At 40.0% G+C, this 10,000-nt stretch overlaps 2 protein-coding genes across 3 annotated transcripts in view; one reads left to right on the top strand and one right to left on the bottom strand.

Annotated features, from left to right (window-relative positions):
• Positions 1-3,839, bottom strand: part of LOC138022013 (WD repeat-containing protein 89-like) — a 36,676-nt gene extending 32,837 nt beyond the window's left edge. Inside the window, exons 1-2 of the mRNA XM_068869039.1 lie at positions 3,647-3,839; positions 1,485-1,513 (exon numbers count right to left, since the gene is read on the bottom strand). Of these exons, the coding sequence (XP_068725140.1) occupies positions 1,485-1,513; positions 3,647-3,813 (196 nt within the window). The 5' untranslated portion in view covers positions 3,814-3,839. The remainder of the gene's footprint in view (positions 1-1,484; positions 1,514-3,646) is intronic.
• Positions 3,840-3,858: 19 nt separating this feature from the next.
• Positions 3,859-8,877, top strand: LOC138022014 (transmembrane protein 229B-like). 2 transcript variants are annotated; one of them, XM_068869040.1, is made up of 2 exons: positions 3,859-3,995; positions 7,028-8,875. In XM_068869040.1, the coding sequence occupies exon 2, from the start codon at positions 7,058-7,060 to the stop codon at positions 7,547-7,549; it is 492 nt and encodes a 163-aa protein (XP_068725141.1). In that variant the 5' UTR covers positions 3,859-3,995; positions 7,028-7,057; the 3' UTR covers positions 7,550-8,875. The 2 variants fall into 2 exon arrangements, with proteins under 2 accessions (XP_068725141.1, XP_068725142.1); XM_068869041.1 differs by lacking the exon at positions 3,859-3,995 and adding an exon at positions 4,331-4,361 and having other exon boundaries at positions 7,028-8,877.
• The last annotated feature ends 1,123 nt before the right edge of the window (positions 8,878-10,000 follow it).

Here is a 10,000-nt window from a genome sequence, read left to right as displayed (position 1 = left end):
AGTCTTACGTATTACACACAAACGTGACTTCTCCCTCCCTACATACTCATTGGGCACGAGCCTTAAAAGGGTAAAGCACATTAAGGATTTGGGTATTATCATGGTTTCTTCGGATTTATCCTGGAGCGAACAGGTTAACATGACTGTTAATAAGGCTAACAAGTTATTGGGTTTGGTTTACAGAACAGTGGGCTCGTCGAATTCCAGTGCGTTCTCCATGTTATTCAAATCTCTTGTGTGCCTGGTTCTAGAATACCCCAACCAGTATGGAATCCATATTTGGTTAAAGATGTGCTAGCGTTAGAAAGAGTTCAGTGAAGACCCTCTCGGCTTGCTTTAGGTCAAAAACGGGATTAGATCGATTATGAAGATCGTTTAGGGATGCTGAAGTGGCCTACGCTCGAAACACGTAGACTGTTTCTTTCTTTAGTTGAATGTTACAAGATCGTATTTGACATGAACAAACTAAACTTCGATGATCTTTTTGAATTCACTAAGTGTAATTCAACCCACGCTAACCATCCGTATAAGCTTTATCTTAAACCAGCCAAGTGTAATCCGTACAAATATTCTTTTCCTATCCGAATCGTACGGCACTGGAACAATCTACCAGGTTCTGTTGTTGAGGCAGGTAGCTTGGGTCGTTTTAAGAATGTGCTGAAGCGCTTTCTAAATATCTCTTAACTGATTGTTTTGCTTATCTTATTGTTCTTATTGATCATCAGTTATTTAATTTTACTGCTTTTAAATAGTTCTTATAGAATTTCTATTGCATCTAGTTTATATCTGTTTTTATCTTTTTACTTTGGGGAAACATTATAGGGTTAACCTCCAGTTTTCCTTTTCAAGATGTTTTGTATTTTTTTGTTGCTCCATCTTGAATAAATGTTATGTTATGTTATGTTATGTTATGAACTGTTCCCTGAGGGACCAGTCATTAAGTGATTTGTATATAGCACAAAAAGAACAACATGCAATGGCAACAACAGTGGCGGTCGTCGGTCAACATTCGCGGGTAACAGTGCACTGTTACCCTCTGATGTCATAGATTTTGCACTGTTACCCACTCAGAGACTTTTGGCGGGAAACAGTTTTATTGTTAGATGCCATGTGATCCTGGCGTAACCAATGAGAGCATGCACTGTTGGGGGAAAAAATTCTCCTAAGTAACACTATCAGAATTTAACATGAATGTTACAAGCAACACATTCAATTCAATGCAGCATTTTCTCCCTACATTTTGCTCTGTCACACTATTATACAGTAATATGTTTTTTAATAGCTCTAAAATACTTTGTCTTCCAATTGGCTAAACTGAATATACCTTACATTATACAATGTAAATCAAGCTGAAGTTTGATTTAAAAAATTTCTGCCACCAGAACAATCTTGTGGGCACCTTTATGTTCTGCTGCACTGCCAGCCTTGTGTCTTGACACTAAAAGTGCTAAGATAATACTTTTTCTATAACTGCTTCTCCTTACCTCCAGCCGCAAATATGTCCTGTTTGGGGCTGTGAAACAAATGATGCAAACTCAACTCAAGATAAACCCCAAATTCATCACAACATAGAAATGCACATGATACAATGCTAAAAAAAACTGAAACATGAAATTCTTGAAAGCAGAACAACTCAAATTATGCTTGGATAAAATATATTCTGTACAAAATTGCTAGTTATAATTCTACTCATTAGTTGCATGTTTTATTCTTTTACCAAGGAAACAAATTGAATGCTACTGTGAAAAAACCAACATGGATTTCGGACAACAGATTACACAACACGGAGAAAATGTGTGTGGAAAACTGCAGCGACATTTCTGCACAACATTATTGTTCGTACATGTTGTGTTTGCGTCTTTGGGCCTGATTTCACAGGAGCCTTGCTTTATTAAAATCAGCCCAAAATATTGTAAAGGTAAGCGGGAGGCAAGCGTTTACTTCGCAGTTTGTGCCTTACAATGAGTTTACCTGAATTAATTGCACTGCACCCCCCTGGTTCACTTGACTTTTGGAATAGTAATATTCTTCTTGAAGACCTGGCTTGAACAGCCCATAACGACCGTGCTGTGTGGATTCGCACATATCATTCGGCCTACACATTGATTATTATTTCTGCTCCCAAGCATTACTTTTTCGACTTGTTCTTTCTGTTCAGCATGAAGAAATGACTGAATGCTTTTTGATACAACAGCCTAACGAAATTGTCCCAACCGTAACCCTTTCTGTGGTCATTAATTAGACGCAATAACAAAATCTGACACTTTCAACCACTACAATTCTTGATGCCATTAACAAGTTCTCACCAAGCCATTCTTGTGCATTTCGTATGAGCTGCAGTAAGTCAGGCCCCAGTTTTTCAAAAGGTGGATGACGGCATCCACCAGATAAATCACTATCCACTGGATAGTGCAATTGGTTTTGCTATGACTTATCCACTGGATAGTGATTTATCCGGCAGATAGCACTATCCATCGTTTGAACAACTGGGGCTCAGTCTTCAAGATGTACATTGCTATTCGAAAACTCAAATGAACCAGGGCTGCATTGAAATTTAGGCAAACTCATTATAAGGCACAAAATGCGAAGCTAATAGTTCCATTCGCGTTCAGAGTAAACATTTACCTATCGCTTACCTGAAATCAGTCCCAAATATGCAAACACAAAACGTACGAAAAATAATGTGGGAGATTGTGCAGAAATGTCGCTGCAACTTTTCACACACATTTTCTCCACGCTATAATCGCATTGTTCGACTGGCTTGCTGCCGTCCTGGTGTTGCCGTCCCCTCCCCTCCCCTCCCCTCACACCTATTTCATCCTGTTTTTCAATTTCTGATTTTCGTATTTGCGGAAATCAAAAATTAATTTTGAAGTTTGAGTTCCAGTTTTGTAACTGATTCTTGCATGTCAGTTTCTTTAAGGAATTTTGGCAAATCTTGTCACATTTCTATTTTCATTACACCTGAAGCAAAAAAAATTAAGAAATCTAAACTAAAATGGGGCTTTGTCGCATATGTGAAAGGCCAAAACAAAGGAGAATTAAAAATTCTCCCATGATTTCTGTTTTTCTGAGTATCAAAAATTGAAAATCAAGATTTGTCATTCCTAATTTTCAATTTTCTATTTTGATGAAAATTGAATGGACGGAAGGTACACGGACCTACACAGACCTCCATGGACTAGGGGTCAGTGTTTTCAACTCTCCCATATATACTATTATGAAGTGGTAGTTTGAAGACTTCATCAGCTGGTAAAGTGTTTAATAGCTGAACTTGAGCTAATAAAATAAATTGCTTTAGTTTAAAGAGTTGATTACTCGTTCAAAACATCGACCACTACTCAGCGACCACTCCAAAATGACGAACTCCATGCACCTTGTTTGTGCACGTGACAGAGATCTGTTGAACCATTCACCAGGAATTTTTACTATTCAACGAGTTGCAGGCATTCCAAAAAAAATTCCTGTTGTGGTTAATTAGTGTGAAACATACAGCCGGTAAGTCTAAGTTGAGAAGATCACCCATTTCTATTACCTTGGTAATCGAAACTAGTAAGAATTATAGCTATTTTAATTAAAGCTTTGCGCGAAAAGTTATACAGATCTAGAAATAGTCCATGAGAAAATTCGGATTAATAAAACTCACCTTATTGAGAGATGCGTCACATACCATAAATCATCGTCCTTCCCCTCTTGAGATAACTTAAGGCGGTGGCGAAGGTCAAAACCACCAGAAAATGGTTTATTTGTAGGAGTTGTACCCTCCATTTCGGTGTTGTCTATTAATTTTGTATTCGAAGGGAAGGACGCCATGTTGTTCCAAATAAGGCGAGGAGCTTGGGCCCAGTGGTTTCTAGTGAAGCGCGGTCAATTCTGATGGTATTTTGCATTTTACGGCCAAGTTTACTTTTGCCTGCGACGTTATCACCGCAAACACCTTCAAAGAGAATCGGTATTTATTCTGAAGACAACAACGGGAAATAATTCTTATTAAGGTATGGACACATAATTTTCAATTCTTCTCGAGGAGTCTTTTTTCCAGAAAACTGCACGGGAATTGCTCTCTGTCCATTTTCGAACCATGTTCGAGTTCATTAAAATAAAGGCCTTTTTTGCAAACAGTAGGGGAGCTGGAATATTTTGACCTCAGCTGTTATCTACTTTATCTCAACAGCTCCAATATTTTTATTATGCCGCAAAAAATTCTTTACCCGCACTAGAAGTGTTTGCTTATTTAAGCTTATCTTTAATTTTGCTCTTTTCTCTAAATAACTATGTAAACAACTAAACTATTTACAAATACCTTTGCAGCTGACAGCAACTGGTATATTCTTAGACGCTGCAGTTGAGCTAAATTGGAGGTAAACAAGCTTTTCCGGCTGAACGTATGCACACATTTTAAATAAAGTTTTCGTCTTGTTTTCCTCCATTTCATGTTTAATATAACGGCGTGAACATAAGCTTACTTCCTGTGGTTTTTCGAAGTGGTTTATAATTTATAATTTCAAAGGGTATTCCAAACATCAGTTATCGGCGAATGATTGCATGAGAAATCGTATTTTGCTAAATTAATTTTAAAATCGTTAAACGTGCTCAAACAAAGAGAAAACATGCAAAATAATTTTGCTTCGGGCTTCGCCCGAAGATCGACAAAGAAACGGCCACTCTGAAACTCTGAAGTAATCGTTGTTTACAGCAAGGCTGAGACTATCAGTTCACGGCTATATAAAGCGGTGTTATGATTAAACAAACAGTTTGTTTTATCTTTTAGCGATATCATCGTAAAACAATGATTTGGTCGATGAACCTTGAAATCTGCAAATACAACACCGGAAAAGGTCTCAAAAAGAAATCGAAAGTTCTGAATTTTTTTACACGAGAGCCAAGGTTAAGGGAATCGGCCAATCCAAAAACAGATTTTAATCTCAAAGGGGGTTTCGCTTTCGTTTAAATAAATTCAAATCCTGATTTTTGATCTCGTGAATCATTTTTCAAAAGCATCCTTTGAATAAAGAAGCCAAATCCAGTTCGTGATCAATGGATCCGAAATTTATGCGCAGATCAAATCGAAACTTCACATCCCACCCACCTCCACCCCCGGGCAAACAGGCATTTGACTATTTTCTGTGCCCGGGGCTGGGGAATTTGACCTTTGCCTCAGTGGAGTGGGGAAAATTGAACCGGAATTGTCAGTTTTAACGTGTACTTGGACGAGATGGAAGAGTTTGAATGAAGAGATATAGCATTTGTGAACGGTCGATTGGCTTGCAAAACAAGGTCTTCAAAAGCTGTCCTTAAAGGAAGGTCTTCAAAGGAATTTTGGCTGCGTAATTCGTCTTTGTCATACTATTTGAATACAATATGGTACGTTTTCACACACTTATTTCATTGTGAAAGCTGTACGTTTTCACAGGTAATCGACCGACTCTGAGCAATTTAAAATACATGCAGTGAGGCCCTATTAGGGGTTATCGGGATACGGGATATTTGGGTAAAAAATTATAGGGATACGGGATATTTGGGCGGAAAATTAAAGGGATACGGGATATTTTTAAAAAGATTCTGGGATATCGAAGTTATCATTTTTAAAAGAATCAAATAAGAATTAACGGGATACGGGATATTTTGGCCAAAAATTAATGGGATACGGGATACTCAGACCCCCCGTAATGGGGCCTCTGCAGTCGTAAACGCTCTAGGTTCTGTTGTTGATAAAAATACATTACCCTACCAAGCTTTGCCATGTTTCGGAGTTAGAGCAGCTTACACTTGCTTAATGACATTGTCCGACTTAATTAATTCAATTTCAAGTCACTTTAAGTCAATATTAAAGTTGTGTTTTTGTAGTTCCTCAAGTCTGGCAAAAACGGCGTAATCAAAAAAAGGGTCAAGAAACGTGTTTACACACAAGCTTTATTTAAAAAGACAGGAACCGACGGCGATTGTTCTTTAAAAGGGTTTAGGAATGCAAGCACTCGAATGCACCTTTCCAACGACTCGTGTATCACGCGAAGGGGAAAAGCCTTGAGCTTAAAAGACAACTCCTGTAAACCAGAGTTAGTAAACGCAAAGGTGACCGCGTCGAAGAACGATCAGTTTTTCCTTTCAACAACAACTTCCTTTTTAATAGCTAAAAATAGATTCTTTTCAATAGAAAGAAGTTTTTTGAAGGATCAGGAAAAGGCCAAAATGTATGATGAGGCAAAAATGGCCATACGAGAGAAACGGCTGGCCGAGCCCTCCTACTAAGTGAAGGAAAACTACAAGCCGATGTCAAACCTGTTTATTATTCGTGTTAGCATCGGCAACTCGTGTGCGAGTACGAGAACAAGTACAACTTGAACTCGTTCTCGAAGTCGTGCTCTGCGTATTTAGGTAAGCGAAAAATACGAGTTCCAGTCTGCAGAAAATACTATTATGGGATGATGTTTACATTTCGGCGCCAATTTTGAATGAGCTGCTGGTGTTTCCACTTTTATTGTGGAAGTCTTTATAGTAAACGGCGAAGAGCAACCTCAGTTTCCTTTTGACAAACTCGTACTTTCCGCTACGACTTTAAGATGTGAATTCGTCGCAGGCAAACTTGCCGGGACGAGTTGGGCACGCTGTGCAGTACGGATGCGCAGTAATAAAAATCCCAGAACTTGTACTGGAAGTCACACTCGTTGTCGGTGCTAACATTCTCTATTGCCTCTTTTATCACAGTGTGTTCCGCCCTGAAAAGAAAAAAAAGTTCTGTGCTCAGAATTTTGTTTGATCTAGCATGTCAGTTCCAAGGTGTTTCTCTTTTCTGCTTAGACCATGTAGATGTGAATTTTACATCATTTAAAGTATCGCGGGATGTCCAAAATCCTTTTCTTTGTGCTAACATTTAATCACAAAGACCTGTGTTTAGTAGGTTACAGAAGTCGGCCGTCCGCCATATTAATTTCGTTACGCGGGAAACAAGGGCCGGTAAAGACTGGGCTCGTCCATCCGAAATCCTCCTTGATTCCAGACTTCTAACCGATCCCTTCGTTTGTTTCAGGTTTCCTGTGATTTATTGGTGGCGGCTTTCATGGCAGCGAGTCCTTGGTTTCGATTGTTGTTTTACGGCCTACTGGGATTTTCGTACGAAATCATCTTCACTTCTCTCTGGGACTTTGTAGCATCGAATTTTTCCAACTTCAAGTTCACTGGTTACTCGTCAATTTGGTCATTCTTAATTTATGGAACATGCAGTTATTGTGGAGAACAAGTCTACTTCCAAACCAGAGATCGTTTATCGACTTTTTTACGTGGCCTCATTTACATTCAAATGGCTTACACTTGGGAATTTTTCAGTGGCCTCGTTCTCGATCAAATTTCCGCACGAACCTGGGACTACACTCACTTCAGTTATGACGTAATGGGTCTGATTGCACTTGAGTATGCGCCACTGTGGTTTTTCAGCGGTCTCTTTCAAGAATATATCTACGAATACCTTCTGACTTTGTCTTCGCAGCGATGCGTTAAAGCCCCAGAGACGAGCCAAATGGAATTGAGAAACGGCAACCATAAGATCGATTGAAAGACCTTGAAATACGATATTTCAGGAGTTACACAGACCGATAATTGATCTGATCATTGAGTTATTTGCTGTTAAGATTGATTATAGGATCACTGGTCCGAAGTGTTAGCCGGCGTCTCCCCTCAACTTGTAAAGGGGTTTGTCGTCAGTCGGTAAAAGGGACCTTAGGTAAGAACGACGAAGATGGCTACGAGAACGCCACAACACAATACGCTTAATGAACAAAAACAAACGCTCTGCACGCCCTGCACGTGCGTTTTGCCTTTTTGGTACATTTCTTTGCCGTCCTCGACCTGACAACGAGGTGAATTCCCTAAATTCGAGGTTGTGTAGAGGACGTGAGAACCTGACGAAACAATTTTGATTTTCTTCCCAAATAGCCGAACCGTTCATGCCAATTTTATTCCTGCAATTTTGGTACACACTTTCAATTCCGAATGACTCGGGGTTGTAACGAAATTGTTACAATAACGGGAAATAATATTTTTAGACGACGTTCTCGTTGGTGACGTCGTCGTAGTCCTTGCGTAAGCTTCCTAATGTGTTATGAGCTTAAGCACGCGCGTTTTTGAGATGGGACGGCAACCGGAAGAGAACATTTAGCGTGCCAGGACAGTAGTGTCTCCCAGATTTTTATACTAATCATCTGTAATGGAGAAAAGATACTTAGCAATATAAATGTGTTTGTGTAAAGACAAGTTAAAGGGAAAACAGCTCACTTCTGGTTGCCGTCCGCATCTCAAAAACGGGCGTGCTTAAGCTCCCTGCTGGGGCTAAGAGATGACGGCCAATACTTCAGATAATAAATCGATAAACTTGCACGGCTCTACAAATTTCTAGCTTTAACAACTTCTTTTCTAGCCTTGGTGCAAATGTTTAGGATGATTTTCTTCCTCAATGCTTTATCAAGAGTTTGTTAATTGTTTCTCTTCTTGCTGTCATAAGTAATAAGTAAGCGTAATTAAATGGTGACGAGTGAAATTAGGGAATAATTTCACTTGCGTTTTGTCCAAAATCAAGTAATTTCCTGAGCCGAAATTATCTGATTTTGGACAAAACCAAGTGAAATTAGGGAATAATTTCACATTATGGGTGAAATATTACTCCTTAATTTTCAAACGTCGACGCCGTTTTGGCACTGAAGGAAAAGTTGCCATGGCAACATTTTAATTTCACATGTGAAATTATAAATTAACGCTTAAATAATATTTCGCGCCAAGATTATTTGTCACCCATATGGAATCTGCAGCACCTTCTTTGCCGTAGCCCGAAGGAGTAGTTTCCGCTGAACTTCACGAGGAAGTTGTGTGGAGATACACCTTACATTTCCGGCCAAAGATTATAGCCGCCATGCTTTGCTCTCCGATGTGTTCTTTTTAGAATCGGCCACGAGTGTCATACCATATTTAACCACAGGGTCGCAACGAGGTATATGGGATCAGGAATCAAAGGCCTGACAAGGGCCCCACGGGATCAAGGATCACGGCCCTGGGATCTTGAATCACAACGCGCGGGATCGGGATCGGCAGTGAATCAGGGATCAAATTTTTGCCGGTTCAGGAGCCCGTTTCTCGAAAGTCCCGAAACTTTACGGGCCATTTTCGGGTGTCACAATTCCCTCTGTATCTCTAGGACGGAGGGGAATAAGTCGTCAAACTTCACAGTCAGTTTACGTTTTGTTACCCTGAAAACATGTTCAAAGATTTACACTACAGAAAATTTTTGGCACGGCTCGTATGAAATTGGCACGGTTGCCTAAAGAGAGCTCGGCAAACTTTGTTTACAGTACACCATTTTTACCGTATCAAAAATACCGTGCCAAAATTTTTGGGCCCGGGGACGGGCCCGGGTAAGTTCTCTTGTAGACATGCGCAATTCAACTATAATCAAGAACGTCCGCGTGATTTTCGTGGAGAATGAGCAGCCATCTTGAAATATGCGCAAAAAAACCGCTAGCCTATATGAATTAAGGCTCAAATTTGGCCCTTTAAAGTGTTTACACTACTTGTTCTATCCGAACCGTGCCTATTTTTTCAGCACCCGTACCATTTTTACCCGTGCTCGGACTACCTCGCCGAAGGTCTCAGCACGGGTAAGAATTTTGGTTCGGCACGGATGGAATTTGGTACTGACAGGTTGTTTACACTGCAAATTTTATCCGAGCCGAACTCTTTTTTTTGGGACCCGTGCCAATTTCACCCGAGCCGTGCCAAAAAATTTCTGTAGTGTAAACCGGGCAGGGCTATAGCCGTTCCTTTACAAGCGGTTGGCAAGTTTACAAATGACTTTTCGGGCCCGAAACGTTTTCGGGACTTTCGAGAAACGGGCCCCAGGTCTAAAAATTCTCATCGTTTTTGGGATCGGGGATCAACATTTTGGGTAAAAATATGGGATAAGTCACGAAAAAATATACCTCGTTACGACCCTGTAGCCAGGAGGACTGCAGACCAT

The sequence above is a fragment of the Montipora capricornis genome, chromosome 10 (assembly GCF_036669925.1).
Source record: "Montipora capricornis isolate CH-2021 chromosome 10, ASM3666992v2, whole genome shotgun sequence".
NCBI lineage: Eukaryota > Metazoa > Cnidaria > Anthozoa > Scleractinia > Acroporidae > Montipora > Montipora capricornis.
The sequence above is the reverse complement of the archived record's forward strand: the minus strand, read 5'-3'. Positions and strand labels throughout refer to the sequence as shown.